The 19839-nt window shown below is 49.0% G+C and overlaps 1 protein-coding gene and 1 non-coding gene across 2 annotated transcripts; both read right to left on the reverse strand.

Annotated features, from left to right (window-relative positions):
• HPD (4-hydroxyphenylpyruvate dioxygenase) lies at positions 2451 to 14414 on the reverse strand. Its single transcript, XM_005691406.3, has 14 exons — positions 14307 to 14414; positions 13950 to 13976; positions 13368 to 13430; positions 12930 to 13034; positions 12142 to 12184; positions 11867 to 11949; positions 10421 to 10510; positions 8806 to 8909; positions 8080 to 8157; positions 6683 to 6845; positions 6481 to 6552; positions 4960 to 5082; positions 2896 to 3012; positions 2451 to 2820 (listed from the first exon to the last, which is right to left on the reverse strand). Exons 1-14 carry the CDS (start codon positions 14307 to 14309, stop codon positions 2710 to 2712), a joined length of 1182 nt encoding a protein of 393 aa, XP_005691463.2. The 5' UTR covers positions 14310 to 14414; the 3' UTR covers positions 2451 to 2709.
• TRNAG-GCC lies at positions 5861 to 5933 on the reverse strand. Its single transcript has one exon. It is a non-coding gene; the product is annotated as a tRNA-Gly (tRNA).

A 19839-nucleotide genomic window follows, 5' to 3' on the forward strand; every position in this document is an offset into this window, starting at 1 on the left:
AGCCCCTCACCCCTCTCTAAAAATAAAAAGAGCAAGCACATAGCACTGATGTTGTGCCAGCCACAGTGTGAAACATCTTTGACGTTAAACTCACAGTAGTGCAAGCGCTAGGAGGTATTATCCCCATTTAACAAGTGAGGGAAACTGAGGCACTGAGGGACCAAGTAGCTTGCCCAAGGTCACATAGCTAGCAAGCAGCTGATGTAGGTATGAACCCAGGTCGTCAGGCTCCCCTAGTCTATGCTCGTTCCTGTGAATGTGCTCTGCCCACACCCCATCTAAAGCGGCAACAGCTGCTTTGGACCAGCTGATTGTTGCTGCATAAGAAGGCAAGTTCAGAACTGCCTGACTGGACTTCACTGATGGTGCAGTGAATAAGAATCCGCCTACCCAGATGAAACTATCACATTATTTGTTAATTGGCCTTACCCCAATACAAAATAAAAAGTTTTAAAAACTTCAATTTAATTGGATTTTTTCAAATGGATAAATACAACTATTAAAAAAAAAAAAAAACTGCCTGCTAATGTAGGGCACATGGGTTCCATCCCTGGTTCAAGAAGATTCTAAACACCTCAGAGCAATTGAGCTCGTGCACCGCATTACTGAATCCAAGTGCTGCAACTACTGAAGCCCGAGCGCACCTACAGCCTGTGCTCCGCAACAAGAGAAGCCACCGAAATGAGAAGCCCACCCACTGCAATGAAGAGTAGCCTCTGCTTGCTGCAACTACAGAAAACCCTTACGAAGTAACAAAGACCCAGTACAGCCAAAAAGAAAAAACCTGCCTGGTTGTCCAAGTAGAACCAGAATCTTAGAATTTGTATGTGGAATATCCCGATCTTCTGAAATGTTGACTTGAATTTGTTGAAACCAGGCAAATGATATAAAATACATCTGTGAGCCAGCTTTGGCCCATGAGCCACCAGTTGGCAACCTCCTGTGTCACAGAATTTTCCTTCTTTGCATAAACCACGGGGAAACGGGGAGTGTATTTTTAACCAGCAGCACGGGCCTGGGAGCTGCCATTGTTCCTCGGGTTTCTCACTGCTGTTCTTTTCATTCCTGAATTCATAATCCTAGAAGCCCGATTTTCTATAGCCTGACCCCCCCCCAAAAAAAGTCATCCCAACTCCTTCATTATATCAACTGCAATGTTTTTGCTTACACCGGCTTATAGTTTTGATCTGACTCCTCCTCAGGGGGAGCTGTCAAGCATCAGAAGCAGAAGAGATCCTATTTGCCCCCATCTCCTCTTCTCTGGTTTTGAAGAAAAATTTCCTTCCAAGTGTTTTAGGACCAGTAGCTCCTTTCCCAACTGTATCATTACTTTGCAAGGGCCATTCATTCACACCTGAGTATGAACCAGCCTCTTTCCAAATGGAATGCACACTAGGATTAGGGCTCGGGGGAATGGGGCTGCATTTGGGAGTGGGGTTGGGGGCACTAGGGTCTGCCTTTCTGAGTGTGTGCTCAGTTGCTGTGTTGTGTCTGACTCTTTGAGATCCCATGGACTGTAGTCGGCCAAGCTTCTCTGTCCATGGTATTTTCCTGGCAAGAATACTGGAGTGGGTTGCCATTTCCTCCTCCAGGGGATCCTCCTGACCCAGGGATCAAACCCTCGTCTCTTGCATCAGCAGGTGGATTCTTTATCACTGAGGGTAGAGGGCAGAAGCTGAAGGGCTCAGATCCCTCCTACCGGCTCTCACATCAGGAGCCAAGTCCCATGGTTGAGCAAGTATGATGCCCCCAGGTCCTTTAGCTAACACCTCTATGTCCAGAAGTTTGGGCTTAGGGCAGCAAATTTGAAGACAGTTCATCCTTAGAGATCATAACGCCATCGGACAGGATGCTGCCAAGCAATGTCGAACCAAGGGATGTCTTTACCCTTGCTGTACCTTTCTCCTAGGATGCTCTTTCCCCAGATTTTCCCATGGCTGCTTCCCAAATATCACCTCCCAGAGAGCCCTTCCCTCGACCGAAATTGGCCCTCCCTCCGACCCTTACCTCTACACAAGCTCATCACTCGCTTTATTTTCTTTTTGGCTCTTAGGAATAATGTTGCTATGATCCTTTGGGTATGAGTTTTTGTGTGAACAAGTTTTAATTCTCTTGGGTAGATACCCAGGAGTCAAATTGCTGGGTCATATGGTAACTCGACTATTAACTTTCGGAAGAACTCTCCGAAAGAACTCTTCGGAAGAACTTCAGCATTTACCACAAAAAGACATTGTCTGTGTTTTCCTTTAGAGTGTAAGCCCTCTTCACTCTTTGGTTCCATAACTCCCCTCCAACCTACTTGGTCCTACTTAGCACAGGGTTGCACCAGGCGCCTCCGAAGCTTCTAAACCCGTGAAGCGGACGCCTCCTACAGCGCTGCCGCCTTGAGCTCCCCCTGGCGGCCGAAGGACGTCACTGCTCCAGCCCAACACAAACGCGTGGACACTGCCTTGGACTCTGCTTTGCTTTATACCCGAGGACAAGAGAGGTAGAGGCCCCAACGAAGAGGCATGGTAAGGAATATTTAGTGTGTGTGGGAGGGGTCCAGGAGTCGGGTAGTGGGCGGGGCCTAAAAGGGCGTGGTCGCTAAGGAGGGCTCCTTTCAGCTCCAGTGGAGTGGGCGGGGCACAGGACGAGGGGGCGTGGTCCCCTGCGACTCGCTCCTGAAGGTGGGCGGGGCCTCGGTGGCTCTTGCGGGACCTGCGGCGCCTACATGCTGGACACAACCCCGTTGGGCTCCATGTCGGTGAGGTTGCCTCGCAGGTCCTGCTCTTCCTCAAAGGCCTTGAACAGTGAATTGAAGTTGCCGGCTCCAAAACCCTGGGGCGGGAGAAAGGAGATGAGCTGCGGGGCCCAGAAAGCCACCCGCCGAGGACAGGCGGTCCTTAGTGGTACCTGGTGATTGTGGCGCTGAATGACTTCCAGGAAGAGCGTGGGCCGGTCCTGCATGGGTTTGGTGAAAATCTGCAGGAGGTAGCCTTTCTCGTCGTAGTCCACCAGGATCTTCAGCTCCTAGGTAGGAGGCAGGGGACTAGGTAAGGGGCAGTCTGGCCCCGCCCCAGCCTGAAATGGTGGGATTCTTAGAAAGGCCATGGGGGTTCCTGCACCCCCAAAGCCAAGAAAAGACCATTTTCTGCAGCAGTTCCAGACACTTCCAAATAGATCCCCCAAATGTCCTCTTAGCACCTCCCCACTTCAGCCCCTGTGTCAGCCACCTAAGGCTGGTGTGGACCACCCAAGTACCACCCACACAGCTCTCCAGTGCTTCTGCTTTTGTCTCCTTACAATCCATCTTCCACACAGACAGAAATCGTTTAGAAATCACATCATCTCATTCCCCTGTTTCCATTCGGCAATGGAAACTAGAACTCTCCTATGTGGCCGCTGGGAATGTAAAATGGTACAGCTGCTGTGGAAAACAGTCTGAGAGTTCTTCCAAAAGTTAATAGTCGAGTTACCATATGACCCAGCAATTTGACTCCTGGGTATCTACCCAAGAGAATTAAAACTTGTCCACACAAAAACTCATACCCAAAGGATCATTGCAACATTATTCCTAAGAGCCAAAAAGTAGAGACAAATATCTGTCAGTGGATGAATGGATAAGCAAAATGTGGTCTCTTCATCCAATGGAATATTATTCAGTTTTATAAAAAGGAACACAGTACTGACACAGGTGTCATGGATGAACCTTGAAAACTTTATGTTGAGTGAAAGAAGTCAGTCACAAAAGGTTACGTAGTATATGATTCTATTTATATACATGTTTAGAAGAAAGCAACTCTATAGAGACAGAAATCAGTGATTGCCTAGGGCTAGGGGTGAGGAGAAGGTAGATGGAGAGATTGGGAGGTGGCGGCTAAGAAGTCTGAGGTCTCTTTTGAAAGTGATGAAAATGTTCCAAAATTGATTTTGATGATTGTTGCATAATATAGTGAATAGCCAAAAACCACTGAATTGTGTTTTTTAAAAAAATGACATGTTCTGTGACTTATATATCAATAAAGTTGTTAAAAATAAAGCCAAGAAAACCTCAAAAAAAAAAAAAAAGAAAGAAAGAAAGAAAAACCAAACCCAAACCTCCAGTGGTTTCTGACCGCAGAAGAAAAAATCCAGACTCCTAAATAGCCTACCAGAGGAACAGAGGTCTACCTCTGTGACCTGGGCCACTCTTCAAACATTTCCTTTCATCCACTCTGGCCCTCTTTCTGTTCTTAGATACTCAGAGCTTGCTGCTGCCTCAGGGCCTTTGCACTTGCTATCTCTTCTTCCAGGACTGTTCTTTCTTTAGACCTTCATGCAGCCAACTGCCTCTCATCATCTAGATCAGGGTTCCCCAACCTCTGGGATCTATGCCTGATGATCTGAGATGGAGGTGATATAATGATAATAGAAAAAAGTGCACAATAAATATGATGTGCTTGAACCATTCCCAAATCATCTCCTCCCATCCCTGCTCTGTGGAAAGATTGTCTTCCATGAAACTAGCCTCTGGTGCCAAAAAGGTTGGGGGCCATTGAGTTAGATTTCACTGATATGTCACCTCCTCAGAGAGGCCTTCCCTGACTGCCTCCTATGTAGTAGCCCCAGGTCACTCTCTGTCATAGTCAGTTTAAGCACCAACTCTCTCTCTCTCTAATGGTGTTTGTATTACTTATTTATTTGTTTGTTGTCTGTCTCCTCACTAGAATGCAAGTTCATGATGACAGGGCCCTGGTCTGCTCTCCTCCCTCTCCCCCACATCGCAGAGCCTGATGCCAGGGTTAGACGACATTTGTGAGGTAAGATGGAACTCAGGGCTTGTTCTCCTTGGCTGACCCAGGATCGGGCTCTAAACCTCACCTCTGCTGCTGCTACTGCTAAGTCGCTTCAGTCGTGTCCGACTCTGTGCGACCCCACAGATGGCAGCCCACCAGGCTCCGCCATCCCTGGGATTCTCCAGACAAGAACAAACCTTACCTCTAGGATATCAATATTCTCCTTCACCCGGATCTTGGCCGACTCGAGCTTCTCCCGCAGTTGTTTGTAGTATGTGGATGGAACAGCCAAAAACTCCACGCCTCTCTCTCTCAAGTGGCGAATCTGTCTCAGAGCAGGGTCAAGGTCAGTCCTTCTCTCTCCATGCTCAACACCACCAGCCAGGTAGAAGTGCTGAGCCAGGGTCCCTTTCCCAGCCCCATCAACTGCTGTGTGACCTCATCCCCTTCAACCTCTGAGCCTTGTGCGTCTCATGAGAAGAACTGCAATCACTAACACTTAATGGAACCTCGCGCTGTGCCTGTCTCGGCTTCCCCGGTGGCTCAGTGACAAGGAATCCGCCTGCAGTGCAGGAGACCTGAATTTGATCCCTGGGTTGGGAAGATCCCCTGGAGGAGGGCACAGCAACCCTCTCCAGTATTCTTGCCTGGAGAATCCCATGGACAGAGGAGCCTCGTGGGCTAAAGCCCATGGGTCACAAAGAGTCAGACACGACTAAAGCGACTGCGCACACACACATGCGTGTGCCTGTCTCAAGCACTTTCCATGTTCTGTCTCCTTATGCTGATGCAGTGATCTTCGGAGACATTTGGCTGATTATTCTCCCCATTTCATAGCTGGGAAAACTGAGGCCTTGAAAGATTAAGTATCTATTCTCAACATAGTAGCCAGGGGGGTTTATTAAAATACTAGTCAAATTGTGTCACTCGTCTTCTTACCCCACCGTGGTGTCTCAGAGCCAAATTCAAAGTTCTCACCGTCTGCCCTGACTCCTATCTTGTGACCTCATTCCTGACCCCTCTCTCCTTTGTTCATTCTGTGCCAGCTGTTCTTTTTTTCTTTTTAATCTTTATGTCATACCAAATGGCGTGTGGGATCTTAGTTCCCCAACTGGGAATCGAACCCATGCCCTCTGTGTTGGCAGCACAGAGTCTTAACCACTGGATCACCAGGGAGTTCCCTCAATAAACATCTATTGAGCAAATGAAAAAAATGAATGAAATGAAGTTGCCATGGTCATGCAGTGAATTCTTGGTCGCACTGGGACTGAATGGTACAGGCCAGGCTCTTGTCCACTTGGTCATCCAACCTCCCCAGAGGCTGGAGCCATGGACTCAGGACACTTAATTTGACTGAAAGGACCTACTGGATCCTGTGACTCAATATCCTCATTTTCAAGTTGAGACAACTGAAGCCCAGAGAGGAAGTTGAATCCCTGGAGACACACAGCAAGTCACAGGTAGGACCGGGTCTAGATCCAGGCTTCCTGTTACTCTGGCACTTGCTTCTTCTGTAGCAGAGAGACAGAACTCTCTGGGGGTGGCAGTGTGCCTACACATGAGTGGCAGGAGCCTGCAAAGGAACCCCATCAGCTGTCTGGGCTGGTGAAGGGGACCCAGGACTGCCACTTGCCACCCCCATCCCTGGCCCCTGACTCAGTTTGCAGAGTTTGGCTCTGGAGCTGAATGGGAGGTGAATTAGGACCAGGAATGGGCTTCTCACTGCTGTGATGATGTCTTTGGTCTTGAGAGCAATGTGCTGGACCCCAGCGCCCCCGTTATAGTCCACATATTCCTGCAGGAGGGAAGCAAGGAAACCATTGTCAGGGGCTCCAGCCGAGAAGCTCAGCTGCGAGAGCCCTCACGCCTCTTCCCTGCTTCCGTCTTTCCCAGTCAAGGTCCCCGGGGCGGGAGACAGAACTCACCTGGATCTGGGACTTCTTCTTGCCTGGTGCTGGCTCATTAATGGGCATCTTGATGGACTCCTCATAATTGGCCACCACGATGGACCGCAGAGAGCTGTACTCCGTGTGCACCTGCGTGTCGTCCACGGACCAGAAACGGTGGAACTGCAAGTTCTTCAGGTACCTGCAGGGTTCCCGGAAGGGCCCGCCAGCTCTGAGTGCTGGCCTCAGACTGGCCCTCTGCTCCTACTCCACCTTCCAGAATTTGCTCCCTGAGCAGGCATCAAAAAGGGAACTGCCTTTCACATCACACACATCATGGATTTTAGGACAATGTTCCTTTGTGTGGAAGTAAAACATCTGGTAACAAGACCTGTACACATGATGACACACCAACAGATGGAGAAACTTTTTTTTTAAAGCATCATTTATTTATTTTATTTAAAAAATAATTTTTATGTTTTACAAAGAAATGATTTTTATTTTTAGAAAATGATGTTTTAAATATAATTTTAATTTTAAAAAATAATTCTTATTTTTTAGGCTACTTTGTGCACATGTGGGATCTTAGTTCTCTGCACGCGTGTGTGTGCTCACTTGCTTCAGTTGTGTCTGACTCTTTGTGACCCTATGGACTATAGCCCGCCAGGCTCCTCTGTCCATGGGATTTCCCAGGCAAGAATACTGGAGTGAGTTGCCATGCCCTCCTTCAGGGGATCTTCCTGACCCAGGGATCAAGCCCCCATCTCCTGTAGCTCCTGCCTTACAGGTGGATTCTTTACTGCTGAGCCATTAGGGAAGCCCCTTAGTTTCCCATCTGTCAAACCTGTGCCCACTTGTGCAATGGAAGCATGGAATCTTAAGCACTGAACCACCAGGGAAGTCCCTGCAGGTCCTTTTGAGAAGGGCTACTTGCTTCTGATTTGCACCCATGAGCTCTTTGGGTAGTGGTAGCCTTCCTCCACTGACTTATTGGAAAAGACGCTGATGCTGGGAAAGATTGAAGGCAGATGGAGAAGAGGGCAACAAAGGATGAGATGTTTGGAAGGCATCACAGATTCATTGGACATGAAATTGTGCAAGCTTCGGGGGATGGTGAGGGACAGAGAAGCCTGGTGTGCTGCAGTCCATGGGGTTGGGAAGAGTTGGACATGACTTGGTGACTGAGCAACAACAAAACCTTCCTTCAAGCCTCCCTGAACTGTGACACCCCCAGTGCTGATTCTCCAAGGGTTCCTGGAGGGAGGGTTGGTGGGTCAATTTGGGCCTTAAATCATCACATCTCCATGGTGACGATTTTACAGAGAACAGATGAACCAGTGACCTCAGGCTAACCTCCCCCGTCTTGTGCTCTATTTCCTGATAAGACGGGAGTGGTCCTGTCACAGGTGTGGGAAGAGCTTGGGCCAGGAACTCACCATTCAGAGGCAGACACCATCTCTTGATCAGGCTGGTTTCCCACAATGTGATCGATTATCTCGAGACTGCAGTTGGGCCTGGAGAGGGAAACAGTGGGTGAGGAGAAGGCTACTCCCTAAATCTCCTTCTCCCTACCCCTCAATAACAATAACTGCTCACCAATCCATAGCACTTACTATAGACACTTTATTTGGAACTACTCACATACTATTACTAGCCCCATTTTACAGATAAAGAGACTGAGGCTTAGAAAAATAACTTGTTGGGACTCCTGGTGGTCCAGTGGTTAAGAATTCGCCTGCCAATGAAAGGGATGCAGATTCGATCCCTGTTGGGGAACTACGATCCCACATGCAGCCGGGCAGCTAAGCCTGTGTGCCACAGCTACTGAGCCTGCGTGCTCTGGAGCCTGCGAGCCACAACTAGAGAAGCCCACGTGCTGCAGTGGAGACCCAGCACAGCCGAAAAGAGAAAAGTAACTTGCCAAGGTTAAATAGCTGGGAAGTAACAGCTGAGATTTGAACTAAGGCAGTTGTGTTCCTGCCTTGGAGCATAGGCGAAGAGTCTATGCTTAGAGCCTATGCTCTTCGCCTCTATGCTGCCTCTTCAAGCCAATGCTGGGGGACCTTCAGGGGCTCCCCCAGCAGGTCCCAAGATGCTCTGCCCGCCCTGTATGGACGAAAGGGCCTTGCTTTCCACCCTCCCCTGTTCCAAGGGGCACTCACAGCTTGGAAAGTTGGGGGTCCATGAATGCTGGTGCCTCGAATCCAGGCAGGAACCGGCCAGTATAGTTCATCTTCTCCACCAGGGTGTGTGTCGTGTCCCCATACTGTGGGTGGCAAACAGCCTGAGGTCCCATCCCTGCTGAACCCAGGCCACACTGCATGGCGCCAACACAGCCCTGGGTTCCAGCCCAGACCTGGCCCTAACTCCAAGTGTGATCTTGAGCAAGTCACTTCCCCTTTCCGAAATGAACTGCCATTTGACATTTGGGAATTTGACAGTCTCCCCACAGGACCAGAAGCTCTGTGGGGGTTGGGATGACGTCTTGCTCATGATACTGTCCTAGTTCATCATAGGTGCTCAATACAAATATGTTGTCTGAATGAAGAATGATGAGGGCATTGGATCTAATTATATGGAAGGATCCTTTCCATCACTCTAACCATCTTTGCATGTGTGTGTCCTGCGTCGCTTTAGTCGTGTCCGACTCTTCACGACCCTATGGACTGTAGCCTCCCAGCCTCTTCTGTCGATGGGATTCTCCAGGCAAGAATACTGGAGTGGGTTGCCATGCCATCCTCCAGGGAATCTTCCCCACCCAGGGATAAAACCTGCATCTCTTAAATCTCCTGCATTGGCAGGCAGATTCTATACCACTAGCACCACCTGGGAAGACCCTAACAATCCTTGAAAGTAAAAGTGAAAGTGAAGTTGCTCAGTCATATTTGACTCTTAGCGACCCCATGGACCACAGCCTATCAGGCTCCTCTGCCCATGGGATTTTCCAGGCAGGAGTACTGGAGTGGGGTGCCATTGCCTTCTCCAAGTTGTAGTAAATCTTGAGGAGGGGGACTTCCCTGGTGGTCCAGTGATGAAGACTTCACCTTCCAATGCAGGGGGTGTGGGTTGGATCCCTGGTTGGGGAGCTAAGATCCCCTATATCTTGCAGCCAAAAGCCAAAATATAAAACAGAAGCAATATTGTAACAAATTCAATAGACTTTAAAAATGTTCCACATCAAAAAAAAAATTTTTTTTTAAACGTAAATCATGAGGAGGAAGGACCTATGATGATCTCAGGTGCTAAACAGGCTTTGTTGGATATCTATGATACGCCAGTGCTATTGTGCTAAGTACTATGTATGAATCATCTCATTTGATCCTTAAAATGACCGGAGGGAGGGATCACAGCTAAAGGAACAGGCCCAGAACTGTTAAGTAGTGTTTGGCAGGTCACACAGGTGGTCCTCGCTCATTTAAACTGACTTGCAGAGAGGTGAAGTGATTTGTCCAAAGCCACACAGCTTGCATGGGGAGGGGCTTCCATCCCATCTCCTTCCCCAGACCCACCCATCTCCTTCCTTTGGAGCCCCTGCCTGCTGTTGCAGTCCCATGCTCTCACCCCAACTGGGGAGGAATGGAAGACCAGAGAGGGGTGACTGGGAGCCCTCCTCAGCCTCTGGACACCAGCCAAGAATACAGGAGATCGGGGTCGAGGGAGAATGTTTGTGCTTTGGGGCAAAAGAGTGGGATGGTGTGATGGAGTCAGGGGTTAGGAAAGGAGGGTCCTGGCATCTCTGTGGATGTAGGCGAGGTGGAGGCTCTGAAGTTAACTCACCGTCTGTAGCACAGCAAACTTCACCTTCCCAAGCTTATCTTGCTCTACCCAGGGCTCCCGCACAATCTTGGCGCCTCGTTCCCGGGCTTTCTGCAGAGGAGACAGGGTAGGAAGGCGGTCAGTGCTGGATCCTCAGGTTGCCCTTTGGCTGTCCCTGCTGAATCCTCTCTGTGTGGTCCTCTCTGTAGTCCCCACAGCCTCTTCCAGTGTTTCCAGCCCCAGGCAGGAACTCCAACCAACTTTAGCTGTTTTGACATTCATGCCTCATGCCCATTTGGCAGATTGGAAAACTGAGGCCCGGGGCTGTGGGGGAGCAACCAGGTGAGAGTGGAGGTCTGTCCTGCCTGTCCTGTGCTCACTCACTCTGTGGCCCTGCCCCTGCTCTAGTCCTCAGTTTCTTCATTAGTGAAAAAGGGTGGTTGGACAATACCAGCTGTCATTTATTTATTTATTTGTAAAAACATTTATTTATTTGGCTGCACTGGGTCTTAGTTGCAACATACAGGCTCTTCTTTGTAATAGGCAGGCTCTGGAGCATGTAGGTTGCCCCATAACATGTGAGATCTGAGTTTCCAGACTGGGGATTGAATCCATGTCTGCTGCATTACAAGGCAGATTCTTAACCCCTGTACCACCAGGGAAGTCCCCATGCTGGCACTTACTGAACACCTACTATGTGTCAGACCCTCTGCCAGTTGCCTTACATGCATGATTCGTGTATTTATTTAGCAAAACCTCATTACTGGATGTCTATGCTTATCACATGTCAGGCATTGTTGTAAGTATTAACCTCTTAAATCCTCACAGCAGCATTACATGAAAGGCACTATTATTGTCTCTTTTATGAATGGAGTCATTCACCAAAAGATGAGGACATTGAAACACAAAGAAAGTAAGTCATTCACCTAAAGTCACACAGCAATTAAGATTCAGACGCAGTAGTCTGCCTCTGGAATCTACACTTTAAACCTCTAAACTGCCTCTTTTAAAAAAAGAATTACTTTGACTATACTGGGTCTTACCTGTGGCATGTGGGAGCTAGTTCCTTGACCAGGAATCGAACCCAGGCCCCCTGCTTTGGGAGCTCGGAATCTTAGCCACCGGAACACCAGGGAAGTCCCTAAACTGCCTCTTGAACACAGTGTTTGGTACAGAATCATGCTCATGAAATGATAATTATGATCTCATTTCCTCTTTGTAATAACTCAGTGAGATGGGTGATTATTCTCATTTTACAGATGCAGAAACTAAGGCCTGGAGAGAGATTGCTTGGCTACCAAGGAGCAGATGTCACTGGAATTCAGGTATGTGTCAACCAGCATCTGGGCACATCACTCCAGCGTGGCAGTGCCCTCCAGCCCTGACCGATGGGAGGTCCCTCTGGCAGACAGAGGGCAGGCTGAGGCTCCCTGCTTTGTCTCCAGGCCAGCCCAGGTGCGGTCTCACCTGCACAATGTAGTCACAATCCTCCACCTCGAACGCAATGTCCTTCACGCCATCGCCATGTTTCACCAGGTGATCGCCCATCTCTGTGGTCAGCAGGGGAGGCAGGTGATGCTGGAGTCACAGCCCCTCCCCCGTGCTCTCAGCCTTCTGGGCTCCATCTCCTTCTGGGCTCAGGCCCCCTCCCTCAACCCTAACCCACTTCTGTGTCCTTGACCCCCACCCACAATACCATGTCTCCACTCCTTGGCACCCTGAACCCTCCAAGGCCCCCTCACCTTTGTTCCAGGGGTTGAGGGCAGAGGAGAAGATGAACACGATCTAAGATGTAGAGGAAAAGGGGGATGCGGCTGGTGGGTCAGGTGAACTTGTGGAGGTGTACCCCTAGCCCCCCTCTCCCTGCCCACCAGCAAGATACCCCTGGTGGGGCATTAGGACCACCTCCTCCCTGCCAGGCAGGACTCTTTTTTTTTTGGCTATGCCGTGCGGCATATGGGATCTTAGTACCCTGACCAGGGTTCCAACCCATGCCCTCTGCAATGGAAGCACAGAATCTTAATCCACTGGACTGCCAGGGAATTCCCAAGGACCCTTGATCCTGGGTTCCTGCCCCTTCTCTGCCTTAGTTTCCCCTCTGGCCCTGAGGGATGGGGGCTTCCCCCATGTCAGAGCCGCCTGGGGTCCCAGGATGAGCTGGTGGTCAGGCCTGCCTGTGGGGAGAGCTCCAGGGACCTACAGACCAGGGCACAGCTCAGAGTTAAAGCTCTGATGCTGGAGGTCTTTGCCCACTTTTCCTGAACATCCATGAGACCAGCATTGGGCCAGGCTGAGAAGGAGACCAAACCAAAAAGGTCCCTGTTGCACATTGTACAAAGGTGCCCATGGGGGCTGACCTAGCACAGGCTCCGCTAACCACACCAGGCAGCCTGGAACAGCATCCAGCCGCCTGGAGGAAGGGCCTCATGGTCTGCTGCACCCAGAGGTGCCAGAGCCACAAGGGAGCTCAGAGACCAGCGGGGGAGAGACGGGCCTGCTGGAGCAGTGGGGGCCCAGAGTGGAGACTCACCTGCCCTTGCTTGACCACATGGCTCACCACTTCCCGGGAACCGGTCTCCAGGCCCTTGTAGGCTAGAGGCTCAAAGCCCAGCTTACTGCAGTAATACGATGCAGCCTGAATCACAGAGTTGCAGGCAGGCCTGTGAGGGGTGAGGCTCTGGCCCACACCTCCACAGCGTGTCTGCCCCGTTGCCCCAGGTACTGTTCCTCCTGGGAAAAAAGCCTGGCTCCCTGGCCCATGATTTCCCTTAAGTTCCCCGCTGGGGTCTGCAGCCTGGATTGTGTAATTAGGATCCAAAGAGTGACTGTCCTTCCAGGACACTCCCGACACTGGCCGGGATCCTCCCTCCCAGGGGCCAATCACAGACCCAGCCAGAGGCCTGCCCCTGTCCTGGAGGCCCCCTTGCCTGCCCTCTGCCCAATCCCAACACCTCGCCCCGGCTTCTACCTGCTTGGCATTGCCAACCCAGAAGGTCACAGAGTGAAAGTGGAGGAATCGGCCTCTTTCAGGCTGCAGGAGAGAAGGGGCAAGACTGAGTCCCTAGAAGTGGGTCTAGAAAAGTGTCAGTGGAGAGGGGTCCCCTAGCCCCCTCCCTTGTGCCACCCTCAATCCCAGAAGTGAGAACAAGTCGCTTCACCCCACCCCTCTGCCCTGAAGCCTTGCCAAGCCTCGAAAGAGGGTGCTCATGTAGAAACTGAGTTCCTGCGGGCTTAGGATTGGTAAGCCCCACCCACTGAGGAGGCCTGCCCAGGTTTCACAGGGTGAACAGTCTTATGTTACAGCAGCAAGGATTTCAATTAGACCTTAGAAAACTTCCAGGCACGATTAAGTGATTGGCAGGAATTTAAAAAGAGGTAAAAGTTTTTCTTAGGAAGGCAAGGTTGAGTTGGGTTCAGTGGCGATGAGGTTAGGGGAGTGCAGAAATGAACCTTCAGAATGACATATACCCACTGAAGCTATTCCTCTTCTGCTCTTTGCTGACATCCCAGGCTCCCAGGGCCCTGACCCCACAGTTCCCCTCCTGCTTACCTTCTCTCCTTTGTCGCTGTAAGTCGTCTAGGAAGAAAGAAAAGAACAGTAAGACACAGACACTCGGACCCAATGTGCTTATGGAAATCTCGCCACAGATCCCTACCATCAGGTAAGACCGCCATGGCCCCAGGCAGGCTCTTATTTTTTTTTCAAGCTTAGGCTTTTTGTTTTTCTTTCTTGATTCGTGTATTTTTAATCGAAGGATAATTACAATCTTGTATTGGTTTCTGCTATACATCGCCATGGATCAGCCATAGGTATACATATGTCCCCCGCCTTCTTGAGCCTCCTTCCCACCTCTCACCTCCCACCCCGTCCCACCGCTCTAGGTTGTTACCCCAGGCAGGCTCTTACCATGATTGATCGTGGTCACACTTCCTGCTGAGAAGACTGGGACTAGAGGCCAGTGGAGTACTGGACAGAAATATTTAACATGTAGCTTGCCCCGCCCCTGGCCTCCTGGCCTTCCTGGGGGTGGGAGCTGATCCTGGAGGCTCCTGGGCCTGGAGACCTCTAATCCAGCCACAGCCTCATTGGACACGGTGACTCTGCGAGGCCTGGAAAGAGGGAGTGACACGCCCAAGGGCACTAGCCAGTGGGACACAGAGCCAGGCCCAGATGCCAACAGCACAACATTCTTTCCAGGACCCTTAGCTGGGGTTTCGATTTTTGCCCTCCAGAACTCAAAGCCCAGAAGCCAGGGCCAGCTTGCATGCAGAGGTGACTCCAGAATTCATAATTAAGGGGAATTTGAGGGGCATTAGGGACTGGTCCTGAAGCCCTGTTTGTATAGCAAGTGGGCATTTTATATTTAGGTAAAAAGGTTGCATTCCATAGTGGTTAGAGGCATGGATATGGAGATTTGAATCCTGGAGCTGCTGTTAGTATATACTATGTGACTGGGGAAAGTTACCAAACTCCTCTAAGCCTCATTCTCTCCATCTGTAAGATGAGAGCAATGGTAGTGTGGCAGGGCATTAAATGAGATAAACATAACACACAGTAGGATCTCTGTTAATGATGGTTATAATTGGTTATGTTTCTCTGGGGTTGGAGGAACTAATGGAGAATAAGGGGACCTTGATGTTGGAATTCCAGTTGAGCTATTTCAAATCCTGAAAGATGATGCTGTGAAAGTGCTGCACTCAATATGCCAGCAAATTTGGAAAACTCAGCAGTGCCCACAGGACTGGAAAAGGTCAGTTTTCATTCCAGTTCCAAAGAAAAGCAATGCCAAAGAATGCTCAAACTACTGCACAATTAAAGTCATCTCACATGCTAGTAAAGTAATGCTCAAAATTCTCCAAGCCAGGCTTCAGCAACACGTGAACCATGAACTTCCAGATGTTCAACCTGGTTTTAGAAAAGGCAGAGGAACCAGAGATCAAATTGCCAACATCCGCTGGATCATGGAAAAACCAACAGAGTTCCAGAAAAACATCTATTTCTGCTTTATTGACTATGCCAAAGCCTTTGACTGTGTGGATCACAATAAACTGTGGAAAATTCTGAAAGAGATGGGAATACCAGACCCCCTGACCTGCCTCTTGAGACCTATATGCGGGTCAGGAAGCAACAGTTAGAACTGGATATGGAACAACAGACAGATTCCAAATAGGAAAAGGAGTACGTCAAGGCTGTATATTGTCAACTTGCTTATTTAACTTATATCCAGAGTACATTACGAGAAGCGGTGGGCTGAAAGAAGCACAAGCTGGAATCAAGATTGCTGGGAGAAATATCAACAACCTCAGATATGCAGATGACACCACCCTTAGGGCAGAAAGTGAAAAGGAACTAAAAAGCCTCTTGATGAAAGTGAAAGAGGAGAGCGAAAAAGTTGGCTTAAAGCTCAACATTCAAAAAACTAAGATCATGGCATCTGGTTCCATCACTTCATGGGAAAATAGATGGGGAAACAGTGGAAACAGTTTATTTTTTTGAACTCCAAAATCACTGCAGATGGTGATTGCAGCCATGAAATTAAAAGATGCTTACTCCTTGGAAGAAAAGTTATGACCAACCTAGATAGCATATTAAAAAGCATAGACATTACTTTGCCAACAAAGGTCCATCTAGTCAAGGCTATAGTTTTTCCTGTGGTCATGTATGGATGTGAGAGTTGGACTGTGAAGAAAGCTGAGCGCCGAAGAATTGATGCTTTTGAACTGTGGTGTTGGAAAGTCTCTTTAGAGTCCCTTGGACTGCAAGGAGATCCAGGCAGTCCATTCTAAAGGAGATCAGTCCTGGGTGTTCATTGGAAGGACTGATGCTGAAGCCAAAACTCCAATACTTTGGCCACCTCATGCAAAGAGCTGACTCATTGGAAAAGACTCTGATGCTGGGAGGGATTGGGGGCAGGAGGAGAAGGGGATGACTGAGGATGAGATGGCTGGATGGCATCACCGACTCGGTGGACATGAATTTGGGTAAACTCCGAGAGTTGGTGATGAACAGGGAAGCCTGGTGTGCTGCGATTCATAGGGTCGCAAAGAGTTGGATACGCCTGAGTGACTGAACTGAACCAATGTTGCCCCAGCCTGTTTTTTTTAAAGTATTATTTATTAATGTTTATTTCTTTATTGGCTGCACTAGGTTTCCATTGCTGCATGGGCTTCTCTCTAGTTGTGGCGAGCAGGGGCTACTCCTGTGCTTGGCTTCTCTCTCTTTTTTTTTTTAACTTAGTTTATTTATTTACTCATTTTTGCTCGCACCGGGTCTTTGTCGCTGCACGTGGGCTCTCTCTAGTTGCAGTGCGCAGGCTTCCCACTGCAGTGGCGTCTCCTGGCGCAGAGCACAGGCTCTAGGCACACGGCTTCAGTAGTTGTAGCACTGGGGCTCAGTAGTTGCGGCTCATGGGCTTTCACTGCTCTTCAGCATGTGGAATCTTTCTGCACCAGGGATTGAACCTGGCGTCCCTTGCACTGGACCAACAGGGAAGTCCCAGCTTGGGTACTGGGGAAGAGGTTGTGGCCCTACCCTGGCCTGGAGTGGGTGGGATGTGGGAGCTATCGCCCTGGGGGGAGGAAGGCCTGGGTTCTTCCCCCAAATCCCCCCACACCTGAGTCTTCAAGGCTCAGTTTCCTGGAACATGGTGTGGTGACTGCTGGCCAGCTGTGGCATTTACCTGAGGGCTCTAGGACAGCTCCCCCACCCTCCTCTAACTCCACTTCGGTCCCCAGAAACCCCATTGCTGAGCTGTCTTCCTAGGGAACTGACTTCATCAACTATCCTCATTGCCTGAAAAAAAGTTCTTTCCAGTCCCTGATGCTGGCAGTCTCAGCCTGTGACTATACCCCTCACCCACCGTCTTGCGTTTTGGCTCTCCAAATGTCCTGCATTAGCCTTTGTTGTTGTCTCTTGAAAGTAATGTTTATTTTGCCCCAGTGGCAAATCATTCATAGTTTTTTCCAATTTATTTAAACTAAAAAAAGAGTTCACTAATTTCTCCCACTCCCGGCCCCATCCCCCACCCCCATCTCTGACAGTCACAGGCCAGGTCTCTGTGTCTGTGAACCTGGTGTATGGTGTGTTTTGCTTTCTTTGTTTGTTTTTCTTTCTTTCTTTTTTTTTTAACACATTATTGACCAGAGGTGTATTAATACATCTTTTGTTATCTGAACATTATTGACCAGAGACCTAGCAGTATCACTTACATAGCAAATCACCAGTCACAGATGTTAGTTTCTGCAAAAATTCCACTATCACTAATGCGTTAAGATACGGCATGTAAGAGAGATCATAGGAGGACTACCCTATTGGTCCAGTGGTTAAGACCCATGCTTCCACTGTAGGGGTACAGGTTCAATCCCTCGTTGGGGAACTAAGATCCATATGCCAAAAAAAAAAAAAGTAAATTTCAAGAGAAGGGAGGATAAGCACACTAGTCAGGTAAAGAAAACTTGGGTGTGAAATCCAGAACATCCGCACCCAGGTTTTCTTTACCTTTTCACACTCACCATATGAGTATTCCATTGGCTTTAACACTAATCCTAATTATAACACTGGATGTAGCCCTACCTCTGCTGTATGGCTCTCCATGTCTTAAAGTTAATAAATACCCTAAGCCAAGACCAATAACCCTATTTAAAAAAAAATCACTGTGAACTCCCTAGCGGTTCAGTGGTTAGGACTGTGTGCTTTCACTGCTGAGGATCCAGTCTCTGGTTAGAGAACTAAGGTATTGCAAGCCTCATGATATGGCCAAAAAAAGAGAGAGAGAGAGCGTGATCATATAGTGTTTGTCTTTCTCTGACTTATTTCATTTGGAATAATGCTCTTGCAACCCATCCCTGTTGTTGCAAATGGCACAATTTTCATTCCCTTTTATGGCTCATTGTTTTAAAAATATTTTGAAGATTTACTTATTTATTTTGGGGGGCTGTGGTGGGTCTCCATTGCTGCGCATGGGCTTTCTCTAGTTGCAGTGAGCAGAAGCTACTCTCTAATTGTAGTGCGTGGACTTCTCATTGAGGAGGCTTCTCTTGCTTTGGAGCACAGGCTCTAGGGCCCTCAGGCGTCAGGAGCTGCGGCTTCCGGGCTCTAGAGCACAGACTCTGCAGTTGTGGCTCACGGGCTTAGTTGTTTCCCAGCACGTGGGATCTTCTCAGACCAGGGATCGAACCAGTGCCCCTTGCGTTGCAAGGCAGATTCCTAACCACTGGACCACCAGGGAAGCACTATAATTTTTTTTTTTGGCTAGTGAGTTGTGAGTTCTTCCTGTAGGTTAGATATTGCTGCTGCTACTGCTGCTAAGTTGCTTCAGTCGTGTCCGACTCTTTGCGACCCCATAGATGGCAGCCCACCAGGCTCCCCTGTCCCTGGGATTCTCTAGGCAAGAACACTGGAGGGGGTTGCCATTGCCCTCTCCAATGCATGAAAGTGAAAAGTGAAACATATTAGCCCCTTATCAAATATCTGATTTGCAAATATTTCCTTTTCATTTTGTTGATGATTTTTCTTTGCTGTGCAGAAGCTTTTTAGTTTGATGTGGTCCTATTTGTTTGTTTTTGCTTTTGTTTTTGGTGTCAGATGCCTTAAAATTTTTATTTTGTTTCTTCTTCTATTTTTTTGGCTTGCAGGATTTTAGTTCCCTGACCAGGGATTAAACCCAGGCCCCAGCAATGAAAGCACTAAGTCCTAACCACTGGACCACCAGGGAATTCCCTGCCTTTTTTCTTTCTTTCTTTTCTTTTTTTTTTTTTTTAATACTGATAAACAGATAATTCTGGTAGGTTATGACCTTGAGGATCATTCAGTCCAACATTCAATCCAATGTTCCCATTTCTCAGATAAGAAAAACAGACTAACAGCAAGAAGGTCCCTGACATTACTCCCCTCATTCTTTCCTGACCCCCTCCTCCCTCCTTGCCTCTCTTGTCTTTCCCTCCCGACCAGAGAGCAGAGAGAGGCTTGTACCAGGGAGGAGTACACCTTCCCACCTTCCTCGGCAAGACCTGCTAGGTCCCCTGGTCCACTCTCAAATTTCCACCTCCTCCAGGAAGCCCTCTCAGAACTCCCCAGCTCCAGGTCAGAGGTTCAGCTGCTTAGCTGCCATGGGTCAGCAAAGCCCTGGGAGGTGGGACCTGGGACAATCAGAGAACTTTCCTAAGCCAGTCAGAATGGAACTGGAATGTGAACCGGATTATTTTAACTCCAGAGCCTACACTTTTTATTTTTGGCTGCACCTCTGCATGGCATGTGGTTCCCCAACCAGGAATCGAACTGGAGAACCCTTGTAGTGGGAGCGCAGAATCTTAACCTCTGGACTGCCAGAGAGGTCCCCAGAACCGCCCCCCCCAGCCCCCACCCCCTTCTTTCATCACTGTAGGCATCACCTTCTAGGCAAGTGGGAGATATGGATCCCCCCCACCAGACAGATGGGAAG

This window comes from Capra hircus, chromosome 17 (assembly GCF_001704415.2).
Source record: "Capra hircus breed San Clemente chromosome 17, ASM170441v1, whole genome shotgun sequence".
In the NCBI taxonomy this organism is placed as follows: Eukaryota; Metazoa; Chordata; class Mammalia; order Artiodactyla; family Bovidae; genus Capra; species Capra hircus.